This window comes from Macrotis lagotis, chromosome 1, assembly GCF_037893015.1.
Source record: "Macrotis lagotis isolate mMagLag1 chromosome 1, bilby.v1.9.chrom.fasta, whole genome shotgun sequence".
Classification (NCBI taxonomy): Eukaryota; Metazoa; Chordata; class Mammalia; order Peramelemorphia; family Peramelidae; genus Macrotis; species Macrotis lagotis.
This window is the reverse complement of record NC_133658.1, coordinates 600417331-600435291: the sequence shown is the minus strand read 5'-3', so window position 1 is coordinate 600435291 and position 17961 is coordinate 600417331. Positions and strand designations below refer to the sequence as shown.

At 42.0% G+C, this 17961-nt stretch overlaps 1 protein-coding gene across 15 annotated transcripts in view; it reads right to left on the bottom strand.

Moving 5' to 3' along the window:
- Positions 1-1007: 1007 nt before the first annotated feature.
- BIN1 (bridging integrator 1) overlaps positions 1008-17961 on the bottom strand; it is a 128327-nt gene continuing 111373 nt past the window's right edge. For 3 of the 15 annotated variants that reach the window (XM_074214939.1, XM_074214941.1, XM_074214943.1), the window contains 5 exons: positions 16000-16128; positions 8260-8346; positions 7829-7939; positions 5493-5594; positions 1010-3406 (listed from right to left, as the gene is read on the bottom strand). In XM_074214939.1, coding sequence (XP_074071040.1) covers positions 3299-3406; positions 5493-5594; positions 7829-7939; positions 8260-8346; positions 16000-16128 — 537 coding nt within the window. In that variant the 3' untranslated portion in view covers positions 1010-3298. Of the gene's footprint in view, positions 3407-5492; positions 5595-7828; positions 7940-8259; positions 8347-9348; positions 9472-12172; positions 12197-13025; positions 13134-15999; positions 16129-17961 lie in introns of all 15 variants that reach the window. The other 12 variants (XM_074214951.1, XM_074214942.1, XM_074214940.1 and 9 more) reach the window with 9 other exon arrangements.

Sequence of the window (17961 nt, the reverse complement as noted above, 5' to 3'; positions counted from 1 at the left end):
AGTTTAGAATACAAGAAAGTAATGGGGAAGTCACATTAATAGCTGTGATTGTAACCCCCCCCGTAACTTAAGGAGCTCCATCCTTGGTTAAACACAACTGCTTGTTTTGGGGGCTTTGAGAACAGGGATCATCTTGTATTTTGTCCCCTGAACACATAGTAAATGCTCAATGTTTATTGAATTGAATTATCAGGGTAACTGGACATCCCTTCGTTTTTTTTAGGTTTTTTTGCAAGGCAAATGGGATTAAGTGGCTTGCCCAAGGCCACACAGCTAGGTAATTATTAAGTGTCTGAGGTCAGATTTGAACCCAGGTACTCCTGACTCCAGGGCCGGTGCTTTATCCACTGTGTCACCTAGCCGCCCCTGAACATCCCTTCTTGATCCAAGTTCACCACCACCATCAACCCCAAACAACCATCTTCATCAGGAAAGCTTGACTCAGCTTTCTAGGATCAACATTTACTTCCTATACAGGTTTCTTTCAAGCTACTGTTAGATTAGATTGGATTAGATTAGAGTTAGAGTGGAAGGGACATCAGAGATGAAATCCTTCAAATTCTCATCCTTAAAGATGAGGAAATCGAAGTTCAGGAAGGGCAAGTGACTTGCCCAAGATCATGCAAAATTGGTCTTTATCCCACCGACAATTCTTAGGAGTATATGACCTAACAGAAAATGATATAGAGGTGGAAAAGTTTTCTTTTTTACACACCCAAGGACCCATAGCACTGGAGTAAAAGCCCAGTGGGAAGTGACTCCTCTCACCTTTCTGCTACTATATCAATTCTTCAACAACTCGCTGATGGTGCTTTGCTACAGGTATAGTTCTTCAAGCTTCCCTACTGAACCTTAAACTCTTTCTCAGAAAGGCTAGATCTTATCTTTTATATCCACCACAGGGCCAGGCACAGAAGAGGAACTCAATATTTATTGAATGAAAGAAATCTGATTATTTGGTTTCCATTCTGGCGATAACTTAAAATTAAAAAAAAAAAACATTCCCCCACCCCCCCCACCCCCCATATCAAGGTTCTCTCTGTTTGACGGTCCACAGCTATACTTACTGCACAAGGGTTTGCTGAAGTGCCAACCAAACAAATAACCCCAGGAGGCAACTCAGAGGATAAAACTATAATCCTGCTGCCTTTAAAAAAAAAAGGCCACAAGTTTTGCATAAAAATAAACAAATTTAAGCTAAGATTCTGGCATTAACCCAATTCACTTGCTTTCACTGTTATATATTTATGTAGATATAGATTTTAAAACATTGCTCTGAGAAGATTCAACCAGGTTTACAAATGCATAAAAATAGAGTTTCACATGGATCAATCATTACATTGTTCAGATTTTCCAAAAAAGAAACCAACATCACTACTTTTTTTTTCAGCTAACAAGGCAGTCAAGCACACTGTAACATTCTTAAGGAATGACCATTACATGACTAAGTCAGCCTTGCAGATAAAGTACCCAAACCAGCCGCCCATAGAGTTTTCCCAGCCCACCCTCCCTGAGCAGAACCCTAGGGAACACCACCCAAAGAAGTTGCTTCCACAAGGTTGTTTGCTGGCCTTCATCCCTGGGCAAGTTGGGGGGAGGGAGGGGTGGCTATTTGCAAGGCTGCCTTTCCACTGAACACTAGTCATCACAAGCTCTTCCAGGCAGTCAAGCTAAGGTGGTCATTCATGAACAGGTAGGAAAAAAAAAAAGATGAGGCACACATCCACACATCCACACACACATGGACAGACAGACAATGGAGTACAGGTTTTTTGTTTGTTCTGCCTTTTCATTTTAAAAATAAAACACTGAGCAAAATGCAGATGATCCTTTCAAGTGAAATTAACCCTAGAACAAAAAGCTGGCTCCTAGATCTCCTCTTCCCAAACCAACACCCCAATTCATCAAAAGAGCAATGATGACAGCTACATCACCAGTCACTGGGAGCTGTTTCTGCTCAGATGGGCAAACTTTGTTCAGATTGGCTGAAGCCTTAGCATGGAGGCCCCACTGGTTCTAAACAGAGTTTTCCCAAGAGAAGAGTTTTACATCAAGAGGAGAGAGAAATGAGCTGAAAAAACAGGCAGGAGAGGTGGTGCTGGTTCTTTTGCATCCGTGTTCAAGTATCCTTAGTTTTGACCAACACAAACCCTTTTCCCTCCTACAGAAGCCAAAATAAAGCCATGGAGAAATTGGGAATACCTGAATTCTCTCACCTTTTACCTTTTTCCCAAGGTCCCCCTCCCCTACCTAGCCAGAAATAAGGACAGGAAGGTGGCTCTAACACTGGTCAGTCTGTAGAATCCCCTGTTCAAGAACAACAAATATAGGGCAGATCTGTGTTCCCGGAGGGATGCTAATAACAAGGTACAATTGTGAAAGGCTATAATTTGAAGAACACAGGCTGCCTCCATCTCCAGTTTTGCCTTCTTTTCCTCAGCACATTTTCTCCTTTTTTGAACCACTAATAGTGGTCATTTTCACATTAATTTGTTCCTACTCAGAGGGAAAACCTACAGGTATCAAGCTTCAGTTGAGAGGAATGAGGTTTCTCTCTGATTAATTGCAGGTCCTGACTCAATTTGCTTTAGCATTTCCTTCATCACAGTATAAAATCCCAAATCACAGTCTGCTTATGCTTGTGGAGGGAGTGAAGGGGAGGGGGGAGAGAAAAAAGAAACACACAATTTGTTTGGGGTTTAGTTGATTTGCTTTTTTTCCTTGTAGTTTTATGGTGACTTTTTTTTTCATTTAACACTGTACACTAGGTTTATTGTGAAACAGCAGAACAAATGTCCTAGTCAGTGGGTTTGGAGAAGGATCTTTGGAGCCAAGATTAGAGGAGGAACTGCCTGTAAACACCCATGCCAACAGCAGCTGCAGGCAGAATGGGCGTATGGTGTTCACCCTGGGATGGGCCACAGTAGTTGGAAAGCATATGGTTTGGGTATCCCCTGTTGTTTTTGTCCAACAAGGTCACTCTCCCACCCAAGTGGGTGTTCCTTGATCAAGGCTCACATGCTATTGAGAACTGAGGAAGGGTATTCTCAGCCCTGGAACTCAACTATAGGGATTCACCAGCTGCAAAATAACACTTTTAAAACATCATTCTGACAATTTCAAATTTTGGCTGTCATCCATTATGTTTTTGTGGCTTCTGTTCTTCCTCTTCTTTCTTCTTATTTTTCTTTCTATTTTTCTCCCCAACAGAAAAAAAAAAGAAAAAACCAGAAAGACACATTTTGAGGGGGGGAAGGTGGTTTCACTCCCCTTGAAAGAAGAGTGACAGCTCCAGTTCTCACTGGACCCTCTCTGTGAAGTTCTCAGGAAAAACACCTCGGCATTTCTCTAGCTCCTTATGTTGATGCCAATCACTCTCCTTCACACCCATCAGCCAGCCTTCATCCTGGAAGAGAAGCAAGGGTCAGAAATTCTTCCCAGTTCCAACTCCTTTTCTGGCTAACTCCACTGCCACTACTTAGGCAAATTTTACTTTGATGATAACTATGTTTAAATATCTAAAGTACCATCATGTAGAAGAGGTTTATTTTTGCCAGTTCCAAAATACAGTTAGGATCAGTGGGCAGAAGGTTTAAGAATCTAGGTTTCAGCTAGATGTTAAGAGAAAGAAACTACCAAACAGAATGGGCTGCTCTGTGAAGTAATAAGATCCTTGTCACTAGGGATATTCAAGAAGAGAAACTGTAGAAGGAATGTCATTGATGAAGAGAAAGTCACTAGGTAGCATAAGCCTGCACTCCTCTACTGAGAGTATTGGAAGAAGATGCAAGGAGGAGCCATACTAGGAAATCAACTGTTTACCTTAACTAGTGTTTCCTATTGCTAACTCTGCTCAGATCTCCCTATACTCTTCCTTCCATAAATGCAAACAATAGTAGATGAGTAGATTTCATGAACCTTACCTCCCCCCAAGGGAACATGGATAGAGGAAGCACCCTTTTGGGGGCTCAATAGAGACAAATGACCTTCTTCGGAACCCCCAAAACTTGTATTTGAAAACGTGTATGTGTAAACACATATTCACACCACACATACATACACTCTCACAAAGGCTAAGGCTCAAAGCTTCTGAATATCTTCATACCTTCATGAGCCTTAATAACACCATGCTACATCTATGAGTTTGAGTTGATCACAATGACTTAGCTCATTTGTTCTCTAACTCACAGAACTATCTGTAACTCTTCAAGTCATCACCTTAACTCTACTTGGCCATATTTATCTACCAGGTGTCAAAGTTTCTTGTCAAGTCTCTATGGTTCCCCTTTGTTGGTATCATATACCCCTTATCTATGCTACTGAAAGTTTCCTTTTCTCATTTCTTAAATACCTATGATTCTAGAGAGAGAAAGGAGGAGAGGTAAGGAGAGGGAGGGCAAAAGGTGGGGTGGGATGGAGAGAAGACAAGGAAAGAAGAAACAGAAAAAGGTGGGGAAGAGAGAAAGGAAGAGAAAGAAGACAGGAAAGGGAAGAGAAAGAAGGGAAAGATGGACAAATTGTAGAATCACAGAACTTCAGAGCTAGAAAGGTACCTCAGAGATCAACTGACCCAATGCTTTCATTTAACAGATAAGTTAAAGTGATCTGCCTAAGAGAGATAGGAGTGAGGCAATAGAGAAAGAAGGGGGATAAGAACTAATAAATGCAAGAACTAGTATTTGGACCTAGGTCCTCTAAGTATTCTTTCTGCTGGTACAAGTCTTCTAGGTATCCCTACTCTCTTTTCTTATTTCTCTCTCACACAGCTCCTGGAAGTTACCAAATTTGGTGGTGGGTGGCCTGCTGCCTACACTGGCTTGTCAAGAAACTTTCTTTACCTAGAATGAGAATTTGGAGTAAAAGAGAGAGAAAAGGATAAGGAAGAGTAAGAGAAGAAGGAGAAGAAACAGAATAACAGAGACAGAGAAAATGGAAGGAGAGATAGACACAGGGGAAGGACAAAGGGAGAGAGAGTAAGGGAGAGAGGGGGATGGGGAGAGAGAAGGAGAGACAGAAAGACAAGAATAAGAATAAGAAAAGTGTGTGAAGAGGGAGGGAAAGGAGGGAGAACAGAAAAGAGGGGAGAGAGAATGAGAGTGGGAATAAGAAAAGAGTGGTTTGGGGACAGTTATAGAGGGAGAAATAACAATCAGCAAATACTTCCTTAAGCTCCTACTAAGGCAAACACCGGAAACACTGAAAATTCAAAGAAAGGCAAGAAAATAAAATGGGGACAAAAGAGAAAGGAAGGAGAGAAGGAAGAGTGAAAAAACAGGAGGGAGAAAAGAAAGAAAAGAGAAGAGTTATAGATAGAATTGCAGATGGCTAGTTCTTCCCAGGAGCAGAAGAGAGCCCTCTCCCTTAGGCAAGGACTTTCCTTTACAAGAGTGCTTTCTTTCCATAGTCTGTACTGCTCCCTTATGGTCAGTGCTCCTGTAGCGCCCTAGCCCATGAGGCTGGCTGGGCTGGGACCAGACCCCCGAGCATCTCACCTGCTCCTCTGGGTTCTCAAATGGAATCACCAGCACCACATCACCAGCCTTTAGTTGGAGCTCATCACTGTCAGTGGCTGTGTAGTCATGCTGTGCCTGGACCTGCCCGGGAGGAAGACCATAGGTGAGTTTTGAAGACTGGTACAAATTTGAGGGCTTTTTAAAAATTTTTTTAATCACTTCACTTCTCTATATATTCTCTTGTGTTGTGTTCTAATTATTTCTTGTTATTTTTTTCTTTTGGAAAATGGCGACAATAAGGGGTCTGGTGCCCAAACTTGAAGAAGTGGCTTTCCTTGGATGACAGAGCAGGACTTCTCAATTCAAAACCACCCCAACTTTTTTTTTAAAGATTGTACCTTGGGCGGCTAGGTGGCGTAGTGGATAAAGCACCGGCCTTGGAGTCAGGAGTACCTGGGTTCAAATCCGGTGTCAGACACTTAATAATTACCTAGCTGTGTGGCCTTGGGCAAGCCACTTAACCCCATTTGCCTTACAAAAAAAAAAAAAACTAAAAAAAAAAAGATTGTACCTTAAGACAGTCAGATCTAGAGCTTGGCAATAGAGGATATGATTATGTGGGTATGTACTTAGGTATGTATGTGTATACATAGACATACAAACATATGTATATATGAGGATATATATGTAAATGTGTATATATGTGGGCATATATATGTATGTGTGTGTGTGTGTGTGTGTGTGTGTGTGTGTGTGTGTATGGGGACAGGAGAAAGGAAAGAGAACTATACACACATAATATATATATGCCTCTACTTGTCAAAAGTCTCTCTTAGGGCAATACTGTGAAAAAGATGCCCATTTCACTGGCTGTATTCCAGAAGCTGCATCTCACTTTCTCTCCTGCCACATACACAACCATGTGATAAGCCCTCAGAGGCCCCAGGAGAGAGATTTCACAGGTTTTAGAGGTAAGCTAGAAAGAACTTTGCAGACTGAGTTAATAATCTAATACAATCTTTATGCAGGAATAATTATTTATTATGCTTAGGTTTGCTCAAAATTATCTCAATTTATTGAAGTCATTTTAAAAACAGATTTGCATATTTAAGAAAGAAATTTCCTGAAAGGTGATGGGCTTACCAGTCCTCACCAAACATTAAGTCCTTTCTTGTTTTTATTTTTTTTTTTAGGTTTTTGCAAGGCAAATGGGGTTAAGTGGCTTGCCCAAGGCCACACAGCTAGGTAATTACTAAGTGTCTGAGACCGGATTTGAACCCAGGTACTCCTGACTCCAAGGTTGGTGCTTTATCCACGATGCCACCTAGCCACCCCAAGTCCTTTCTTGTTAACAGACCTGCTAGATAATCATGTCTCCACTTACTCATTTCCCAGCTTTCTTTAAGTGCTAAATCCTAAAAGACTAAAATCCTATCTTCTATAAGGAAATATTTTCCAAGCCCCCTTATTTCTGTTTATCCCATAGTTTCTTTTGTATATATATATATATATATATATATATATTTCACCCCCTTGATATAAACTTCTTGAGGACAGAGGCTTTCTTTTGTCTCTTTATATATCCCAAAGAGTAGGGAGGTAGTGGGTAGAGAACCAGCCCTGGAGTCAGGAAGACCTGAGTTCAAATATGAACTCAGACACTATGTGTGCGACCTTGGACAATTCACTCAACCCTGGGTCAAATCCAGGGTCAACTCCAGTCATCCTGATTCATATCTGGCCACTGGACACTGGCCAGCTGGGCACTTGACAGATGGCTCTGGAGGAGAAAGTGGGGCTGGTGACAGTAAAGCACCCCTTCACTCCAATTCAATTCATGTGCTTGTCTTGATACCATCTCCTTTTTGTCATGGTCTTCTTTAAAAACAAAGGAAAAGGAGTTGCTTGGTGACCCTGGAGTCAGGAAAACCTGAGTTCAAAACTGGTCTTAGACACTAAATACTTGCTTAGCTATGTGACTTTGGGCAAGTCACTCAACCTAACTGCCTTGCAAAAAAAAAAAAAGAAGAAGAAGAACAAAGGAAAAATATCAGCATAATCCCTACCAGTCTCTGGTGTACAGGAGACACTTAATGTTTATTGATTGACTGATTATTTTTAAGTAAGATTCAATCCAGGATAAGGCTCTTTTGGCTATTTACTTACTAGATTTCAAGAGTTTTTCCAATGGGAAGGAACTTCTTCCTGGGGAGCTAGTGGAGTGCTGATAATGTCAGATGTTCTGGAACTACCATCTTCCCCCAATTGGAGAGGATTTTCCCCATTTCTTTTTTTCAGAAAAGCTGGTCCCTTCTTACAATTCTCTGACTTAGGCAATGAGTAGAGAAAGGGGCTTCTTCCTCCCTCCCTCTCACCTTGAACATGAATCCTGGGGGCAAGTCAGACCTCTTAGAGGGAGTACTGCCCTCCACAGTTCCATTCACAGTGGCTGGGAAGGTCTCGACCACCACAGCTGGTAGAGAGCTCTAAGAAAGGAAAAGAGACGACAGAGTCAGGGAGTTGTTGTAGAAGGCTGACTGGAGAGTTGGAGCAAGGGTAACAGAAGACAGTTGCCCCACAGCCCCAGAATCCACCTTGGCGGTCAGCGAGGGTCACAGGCTGGTCCATTCAGGATCCTCCCTGGCCCTGGTGTGCGGACCCAGCTTATGGGGCAAAGGGATCAAAACATTGGACTGGGGTTAAGCCTTAAATATTCACACACCAGGGTGGGGTTGGGAAAAGAAAGACAGAGACAGAAGCAAGGAGAAAAAGGACAGAAAAAAGTCTGTCTTCCCTGTGGTCTTACAGAGGCCCCGTCACTTGCCGCCGTCTCATTGGCTCCTTCGGCTACTGCCACTGGTTTCGTCCCGCCAGCCTCTGTCACATCTCCTGGCTGCAACATAAATCCCGGAGCCAGATCAGATCCTGGCCTGGTCTCAAAGAGTAGGAATAGGCATCTTCTCCCCCCCGCCCCAAAGAAGAACAGATCAGACCAAAATCAACAGACAATTCCCTTTCATCATCAATACCCTCAAAAAGGGCAGTCATCTCTCTCCCTTTCTTTGCCTCTGTGTACAGCCTCTGGACAAGTCCTGCTCTTAGAACCTTCTCTCTCTCCCCATCTTCCTTGATTCCCCTGGTCCCTCCAGAATTCACACTTACAAACCACAGGTTACAGGGATGACTCTTCCATGGTGTAAAGAACATAAAACAAGAGCCAAAGAAGACCTTTATCACTCTTTTTCCACATTATCCCAGGCAAAGTCATCTAAACTCAATGGATCTTAGTGTCTTCATTCATCAAAGGGAACTTTTAACCTTGGTTCACCTAACTCAGAAATTATGGAATCAAATGAAATTATGGATATAAAAATCAAAGTGCTTTGAAAAACATCAGGCAACATACAGGTGAAACTTATGTTACTATAGAGTCCTCAGAAGAATGAATGATAGAGTCCAAGGTCCTATATAGAACTCAACAGCTTCTCCTTATTCCCTCAATCTGCAGATCACTTTGTACTCTCTCTCTCTACAGATGTCCCCTTTCCTGGTCCTTTGGATAAGACCTTAGAAGAACTGTTAGGAAATAATTCATTGCTCCCAGGAACTAGTATGTTAAAACATAGCATTTAATGATAAGGTATGGCAGAGTTCCAACTAGAAACTGTTATGTTAAAAGTACTAAACAATCTAGAGAGAGGTAGCAAGTAACTTTTTCAGAAGCTATGAACTTGAGAACCACCTCCCTTAGGCAGGTCTCCACCTAACCCTAGAAGAAGGATGCCTTTTCTGGAGTCCTTAGCTCGCATTCATTTAAATGTTCCAGTTTCTCCTTCCCCTTCTTCCCTCCATCTGGAAGGCAAGGACAAGTTGGGAAGAGGGGTGGGGCACTTACTTGAGCCGGCCCAGGCTCTGCGGTCTGGCTGGGCCAGACCACGGGAAATGCACCCTCTTCGCTGGCACTATCAGCAGGGCCCTGCTCCACAGACTGCAGGTTGCCAGTTGGACTCTTTGCAGCCTAGGAATAGGCATGGGCAAAAGGGGAGGAAGAAGAGAAAAGGGAAGAGGAGAGGCAAGGAAAGGAAGTGGTGGTCAGAGTATAAGATGAAGATAAGAAAAAATAGACATGGACAATAGCCTAAAGAGAGAGGGTGAGAGGGAGAACACAGAGGCATATGGAGTCCAGGGGTCAGCCAAACCTGGTGAAAGGGTAGAGTCAAGGACTGTTTTTGACTTTCTATTTATTCTCAGGGTCTGGCACATAACACATAACAAAAGCTTAATAAATTCTTGTTGACTGACTGTATCCTACACTTTGCCCAAAATCAGAGCTAAATAATGACAATTCACTGATGGAAGATCACAGGCCATGGTTTGGGTTCAAAACCATATATAATCTCAGAAAAGCTGCCTCTAAGTTAGATATCCAATTTGTTCCCAATAACCTAATTGTTGGGAGCTATGGTGAGATTAGAGGTGGAACACAATCCTCCTACTACCTTGTGATGGGTTTCTTATAGACAAGTCATTCCCCTTCCCCCTCTCTTTAGCAGAAATGATGCATGAGTCATCCAATTTCCTCATTTCTCCCCCTAAAGGGATTCCTAAGCCATCATACTTCTTTTCTTTCTCAGAAACCTGCAGGGATACCTAAATGTCCTTCATAAAAGGATCTAGCAAAAGCATCATCTCAAGAGGTACCATTTTTCTGTTTTGTGGTTTCTCTTTTAAAAGAAAAAATGGGGCAGCTAGATGGAACAGTGGCTATTGCACTGGTCTTGGATTAGGAGGACTTGAATTCAAATCCAGCCTCAGACACTTAATAATTGCCTAACTGTGTGACCTTGAACAAGTCATTTATACCCATTGCCTTAAATAAAAAATTTTTTAAAAAATGAAATACCATCAATGATCCTGCAAAGACCTGGAGGATTTATTGATAAGGTATAACTAGTTCCATCCAGGAGTCAGCACTACCCTCCTCTCTCCTATGGTCTAAGAAACCCCAACTATTCTCCAGTGCAAACCTACTCCAACTACTCCAAGCAACTTACAGGTACTGCCCTCTTTTTCCCAGGCCATGCTACCATACTCATTCTTGGTTTCATGCCACTCATAGTACTTTCTGAAAAACCCTTCCATCTGCTGACAGCCTAATCATCCTTCAAAATCCTTCTCAAGTCCCCCTTTCTCTAGGAGAGCTTCCTTAATTACACTTTCCTACATTCTCACAGGTCATCCTTCATGACTGGAATGGACTCTAATCTCATCCTAACCTTTCAAATTCTTCAAGATTTAGGCACTACCTTCTTTTCCATTTAACCTTGCCTGATTTTCTCCTAGATAAATGATCTCCACTTTGTTCCTCTCAAATTTCCCTAGTGTTCTTTGCCTAGAATTTCTCCTTTGCTCCCATCACTATTCATCTCACAGTGTATTGATTGACTTATATGCTATATTTCCCTTGTACATTTTTAAGGATAGGAACTGTGTTGTTTTTTTATCTTTGTATCTCTGGTCTTACACAAAGTAAGACCTTAATAAATGTTTGTTGAACCAATGTCAACCAGCTTACATGGATCAAATATTGTCCTGTATTCTTCATGGTGCCTACTATTCATAGCTAAGGGTCAATAATGACTTGTTGATGAATAACTTATTGACAGCCCTCCTGTCCCCTTTGTCTCCTGAGGTGGATTTGGATAATTGTTAAAACAGGACCTGGCTTTGTTTGTGACATTATTGATATTGTTAAGCTAGGGATCCAGAAATGAATGCAGGGAGTGTTACTCTTCAATTGCTGTGACTTTGATCTGTCCTCTGTCTTCACAAAATAACATGGAGTAAAGTGTGTGTGTGTGTGTGTGTGTGTGTGTGTGTGTGTGTGTGTGTGTGTCTATGTATATTTGTATCTAGGAGGGAAGAGATGGACAATAAGGAGAAGCTAATTCATGGGACCACCAGTTGGAAGGAAAAGAGACTTAAGACAATGTAGTGTAATGGAAAGAAAATTAAGCCAGGTGTTAGAGGACCTAAGTTTCAGCCCTGCCTTTTAACTAGCTGAGTGTCTGAGGGCAAATCACTTCCCTCTCTGGATCTCAGATTCCCTATGAAATGGGAAATGAAGTGAATGGAGCGAATTATCATTTACATATCTAACATTCTAGGATTCAATAAATGATCAGGAGTTCTTAACCTTTTTGTGTGTTATAGACTCCTTTAACTCTCTAGTGAAATCTTGTAGAACCTGTCTCTGAATGGTTTTAAATGCATAAGATGAGATTCATAAAGTTTACAAAGGTTAGTAAAAGTAAAGATTCAATTTATTTTTCCTATCCAAGTTTACAGACTCCCTGAAATCAAACGATTTTCATAGACCCCAAAGAGAACTTATGGTTAAGATCCCCTGACTTAAAATGCTATATACACTCTACCAATTAGGATATATATACATACATATATAAGCGGTTGTTTACAGCAACATATACCCAGAGCATGTCCCAGGCTCACCATAAAGGATGAGCTCTCAGGAGAATTGGATCCAGGGGATAATCATGCTAGGCAGGAAGGAAAACAAATGAGACTTTGGAATGAAAACCCACTATAGTCAGTGGGCAGGAATATGGTACCAACATGGAGAAAGTATGTTGAGGGGACTGAGTTCATGCCAAAGAACAGAGAACAATGAGACACCCGAAAAGGGGAGACACAAAGCTTACCTCCCAGAGATCCCATGGAATTGACTAAGCATGTCAAAGAGTGATAAAGAGAGAGTTAGATTTTAGCAGGGCAGCAAACACAGGCAATTAGCCTCACCCAGATGAGCCCCCCCCTCCCCAAGACCCCAGTTTAGATGGTACTGATCCTGCAACTGAGTTGGGTTGGGTTAAAAGGCAGAATCAAAGGGCTTGAGCCATTAGGACCCATGGATCTTCAATGATATTTGAGACCTGGCTCCATATTCAGGGAGATAGCCTACCACTAACTCTGACCACCTATATGATCAAGTCCACTAAGTCCGGGGTCTCCCGTAGGACAATCCTAAAAGTCTTATTACCTAGTCATCTATAGTGGCATAAAATCTATTTGCAAATAATTAACATTTAGCCACATGAACTAGGATGTCTAATCATGGATCATTATGCAAATTACTAACAGATTTTTTCAATTTCTGGCAAAATTCTTTATTAAAATAAATCTTTTTAATGGAAAAAAATCCACTTTATCTTCTCTCTATCCCTTATACTCAACCTGAGAAAAGAAAGTAAAGGAAAAAACTTCTTGTAGCAAATAAGTTTAGTTAAATAAAAAAAATTACCAAATTAGTTGAGTCTAAAAAATATGGATCAATCAATATATAAACAACTCATTTCCTCATGAATACTCTAGAATCATGTTAACAATAATTTCAATGTAAAACTCTAGGACACCCTAGGAACTCACTACTCTAGAGTCTTCCGTCAGACGGCTAACAAAAGGAAACATTGAGCCAAGTGAAGGCAGAAGAGCAGCCTGGAGGGCTCTGCTAGGAGGTCTTCCATAGGAAGCACAGCAGCCAAGAGACAAACCAACCTGACCAGAGGGTGTAGGTGCCTTCACAGGGCTTGCAATTGGTGGGATGGGATCAAAGTCTAGATCCAAAAGGCTGGCATTTTCCTGGAAAGGTCCAGGGGCATCAAACTTGGCAGCAGGAAAGGAGGAAGCAGTTTGCATGTTAGACAAATGCAAGAAAGAGGGAGCACATGGGGAACACATGCATATTTCTCTGATCATCTACATATATGAGTCCTCAAATTTAAGGTGACATTGCCACACTTTAGTATCTTTTCTGTGTCCTCCCTCTCTTCACAAGGTTTCTTCCCATTCTCCCATTATTTGACAAGGGCTCATTATCTCCCAAACTGCCCTCTCCCCATCACATAGTCATTGTCCACAGGATCACCAGATTATCCAAATGGGGAGTCTGTCCCTGATGAAGGAATGGAGAGGCAACTGGGTGATGCAGTAGATAGAGCATTTGGAATCAGAAAGACTGGTCTTCATGAGTTCAAATCTGGCCTCAGACATTTACTAGCTGTGTGACCCTGGGCAAGTTACATAACCCTATTTGCCTCAGTTTCCTCATCTATAAAATAAACTGGAGAAGGAAATAGTAAACCATTCTAGTATCTTTGCCAAAAAAATGCAAATGTGGAGTTAGTTAGACAACTGAAGAATGACTGAACAACATTATAGGAATGGGTGTAGTAAACTCCAAAAGCTAGGGACAGGAGCCAAATTCCCTCCAAATAGGTTTATTATCCATGGAAGAAAAGATAAGACACAACAAGAGAACATGCTAGTCAGTCTACTCAGAAAATATCAATGCTTAAACTTATTTCATTTTATCACAAAGCATAGAGTTGCACAATTTAAGAAATATATTTAGGCTATTATAATTCTTCAATTTTCAATAGCAAGTATCTCTATAATTAGTATCAGTCATTTTACACACTAGTGTGAATCAATCCACACACACTTAATTCTTCCCAATACCTAGTGGAGAGATCTGCCCTGAGGGAATACAGAAGAAGTGGGAGATGAAAGGATGATATTTTGGATCATAGAACACTTTAAGAGGTTGGGCATGCATGGAAAGGCAAGAGAATACTATACTAACTGGCATTTTATTGTTGTGATTCAGTCATTTCAGTAACGCCCAACTCTTTCTGACCCCACTTGGGTTTTTCTTGGCAAAGATACTAGAATGAGTTGTCATTTCCTTCTCCAGATGAGGAAACAGGGACTTGCCCAGGGTTAAGTGACTTGCCCAGGGACAATATATGTCTGAGGCTAGATTTGAACTCATAAAGATGAATGTTCCGGCCTTCAGGTTCTGCACTCAATCCACTGTATCACCTACCTGCCTTAAGGTGTAGCATATGATCCTAAAAGAAATAGAATCAAAAAGAGTCAGAAGTATATCTAAAATAAATCATAGCCTAACAGCTGATTCAGAATGTCAATAAAACTAATACAAAGAGTTATTTGACCAAAAAAAAAAACTGACAAGAACACCCAGGAAGGGGACCCCCTGAGAAGTCATTCCTCCCCTTACCTCAAAGCAGGCAAATTTCTACCCTATGAATAAAGGCCTCCTGGCCTTTCCCAGAATTTCTTGTGATGCTGGAAATCTTTCTTTTTCGTCGCCAATGATAATGTTGATATCTCAATAGAAGTCCAGTGAGGCTAGCCTTCCCACACCCCCAGTCCCAGAAGCCCCAATGGCCCCTCTCTCCCCTCTATGCCCCAAAGGTGAGAATGCTCAGGATGGAGACCATGCTTGGTCCTCAGGCCAGGCTTCATGAACAGATGTATTCCCCCAACAACAGGCACAAACATATAGGAGATGCAGTAGATAGAAGGGAGAATGAGAGAGAAAAAACATGCAGTGAATTATGAGGGAAGTAGCAGGCATGGATGAAGCAGAGAAGATAAATGGGGAGGAAGATGAAGGCCAACTGCAAGATGAAAGCTGTTAGCCTTTTCCTTTCTTCTAGTGAATTAGGAAGATGTACAGGTACATGTCTCTCCCATTAAGTCTAGCTAATGGGACCTCAGACACTTACAAGCTAGGATGGAACATGTGGACTGCCTAGGGAGGATCTCCCAATTCATCCTGAGGTCCTCAGTATAAACCCTCAAAGGGTTCCAGAATGCCAGTCATGGTAGTGCACATCTATAACCCTTGCTACTAGGGCAACTGAAGGCGTATGGAGCTCTGAGCTGTCAATAGGCTGTCCACATGAAAGCCAACACTAATATAGTGGGCTCCTAAGATCGGGGGCAATGGGAGGGGAAGAAGGACAAACTAAAAAAGGGTAAGACAATTCATGTCAGAAATGGAACACATCAAAGCTACCATGTTGATGGTTAGCAGTGAGATCAGAACTTCCTGCCTGAATGTGATAGACTCAGTATCAAAAAGAGGGGAATTCAAAGAATAACACAATCTTACAGTTGGAAAGAACTTTAGAAATCATATAGTCCAATCAATAGCCAAATCAAGAATCCCATTTATAAAATTCCCCAAAATGGTCATTGAGTCTCTGCTTAAATAAGGAACTCACTGCCTCATAAAGTAGCCTATTCCTAATAAAATGTAAGGGTGAGGGTCATGCAATTTTTCAAACTTGTATTTCCAAAACCTAGCCCTGCATATATCAATACAACAAGGACTTATAATTTCATCATTGTGGGGTACCTACTTTGGTGTGGAACATTTGATATAAAACTTGAAAAATAGAAACCTAAGGGAGCATAATAACTTCATCCCTTAGGACCTCATTTTGTGAAAACAGTTATTTCATATGATATGAATGGTAAGTACATATGATCCCTAGCTCAGATTCATTCCCATGCCTTTCTCACCCCCAAGCTGCCAGCCCATGCTCTGAGCCCCTCCAATTCCTTCCTCATTCCTCCTGGAAAGGAGTAGGGGGAGAATGGCCCATGGTAAAGGAAGAAAGGAAGGCAGAGAGAATGAATGAGGATGGCCGTGGCTGACCTGTGAGGGGGTGGTCACGCTGATCTCGGGGACAAAATTGTCATCAAACAAGCTGATAATGTGCTCCTGCTTGATTTCCTTAGACGGAGTGTGTTTGGGAGGCGGTGGGACTGGTGGGCCTTTTCGAAGCTGCAGGCAGATAAGGGTGGGGTTCGACCCAACGACGTGGGGGCAGGGGACGAGACGGCAAAACATGTTGGGGTAGAGAGATGTAGACAGAGACAAAGACAAAGCTCCAGTTAGTCAAACCACAGACCACGGACAAGGAGCACAGAGCAGGAGATGCTGGCCTCCGGCAGGAGGGTGGGAGCAGAGAGGGTCCACCTCCCATCCTGATGGAAGCAAGATGCAAAATGATCATTATGTCTCAACACAGACACCAGAAATGCCAGTTCAGTTTCAGGGGTGAAAAGGAAGAAAAGTTAAGCATCCTGGAGAGAGAAAGAAAAAGTAAACCAACTAACCCCAACCCTGTTCCCTTCCCAAGGAAGGAACCTACCTGCTCAAGAGAAAAAGCCAGTGGCTGAGAGAACTTAGATCCTAAAGACATTTCAGGTCAGTTTGTGTCTCTTTCTATCCAGTTCTCCATCTCTACCCTCTGAAGGTGAGAAGCAAATCTTGTACCTGTCCAAATCCTACCTCCATCCTGTAAGACCTAGGTTATCTTTTCCATGGAAACTTTCTAGATTACTATAGCTCTCAGTGGGGCCTCTACTGCCCACCACTACCACTACCTGCTCAATACTAGCCAAGGATGAATGAGCCTCTACCTTGCAAGCTATCTCTTAGCTAGAAACTTTCCTGTATGAATGTCTAGGTCTGGTGTACCCAATAGGGTCATAAGCCCCTTCAGGCAAAGGGACTCCTTGTGTTAGAGATGCAGCAGGTAAAATGGGATGCAAAAGAGATAATAGAAGGATTGACAGTGGAGAAAGACAGCGAAACTTAAGGAGAGAAGTAGGAAAAATGAAAAAGGAGGGAGGGTAAGAAAGAATATAACCTTAATCAGCTTTTGCCAAATTCATATAGATGCCAAATTCAATTTAATTGCATGGATTGGGTAAAATGGAAATGGACAGGTGAGTGAAACACCTACCTCTAATTTAGAGGATTTTTTCCTTCATTCAGACAGGGAAAGGTCTAACAAAAGTCCTTCCCCAGATTCCCCCCACCCCCAACCCCTCCTTTTCTCTAATTTCCCCTCCTTATTATAGGACCTATATCTAGGCTGGGAGAGACTGTGATGCAGTGAAGCACTGCAACCACCAGATGGTGCTATGGTTCCGTTATTCTGCCTTCTGGGCTCATCAACAAGCCAAGACCAAAACAGTCACCATAGCCAGCCTCCATCTCTTCCCCTGGGACTCAAATCTAATTAAATTAACTATAAAAGAAAATAAAAATTCCAAAATGGGATCATTTCTTTCTACTGGACTATTTGCCTCAAAAAGAAGGTGATGCTAGGTGACTGGATTCAGGAAGATCTGAGTTCAAACCCAGCGTCAGACACCTAATACTGAGCTGTGTGACCTTGGGCAAGTCCTTAACCCCATTGCCCCACTCATCCCCCAAAATGGAGGGAGAGGGGTGGTTAGGGCTCTAGATCAGGGAAGTTGATCTGTTTCCTATCTTCCCACATACTAACCAGGAGATTATATTGCCCTTCCCTTCTACCACCCCCCCATGCCTCTTAACTATCTTTTCATCTTTTTCTCTTTTTTAGTTTCCTTTCCAGTCATCCTCACTCTCCTAGTTTTCACCTTGATCTTAGGCTTGCCTAAATTATTCTTCCTCAAGCCATGAACGAACCCCATCCCATCTCTTTCCACACTCTTTCGTATTATCCTCCATCCTAAATGATCTCCAACACTGAATTAATACAGGGAAGTTCCCAGAGAAATCTCATGGGATAACTCAAAAAAATGAAAACAATTTTCATTTCTTATCACATGAGGGAGATAG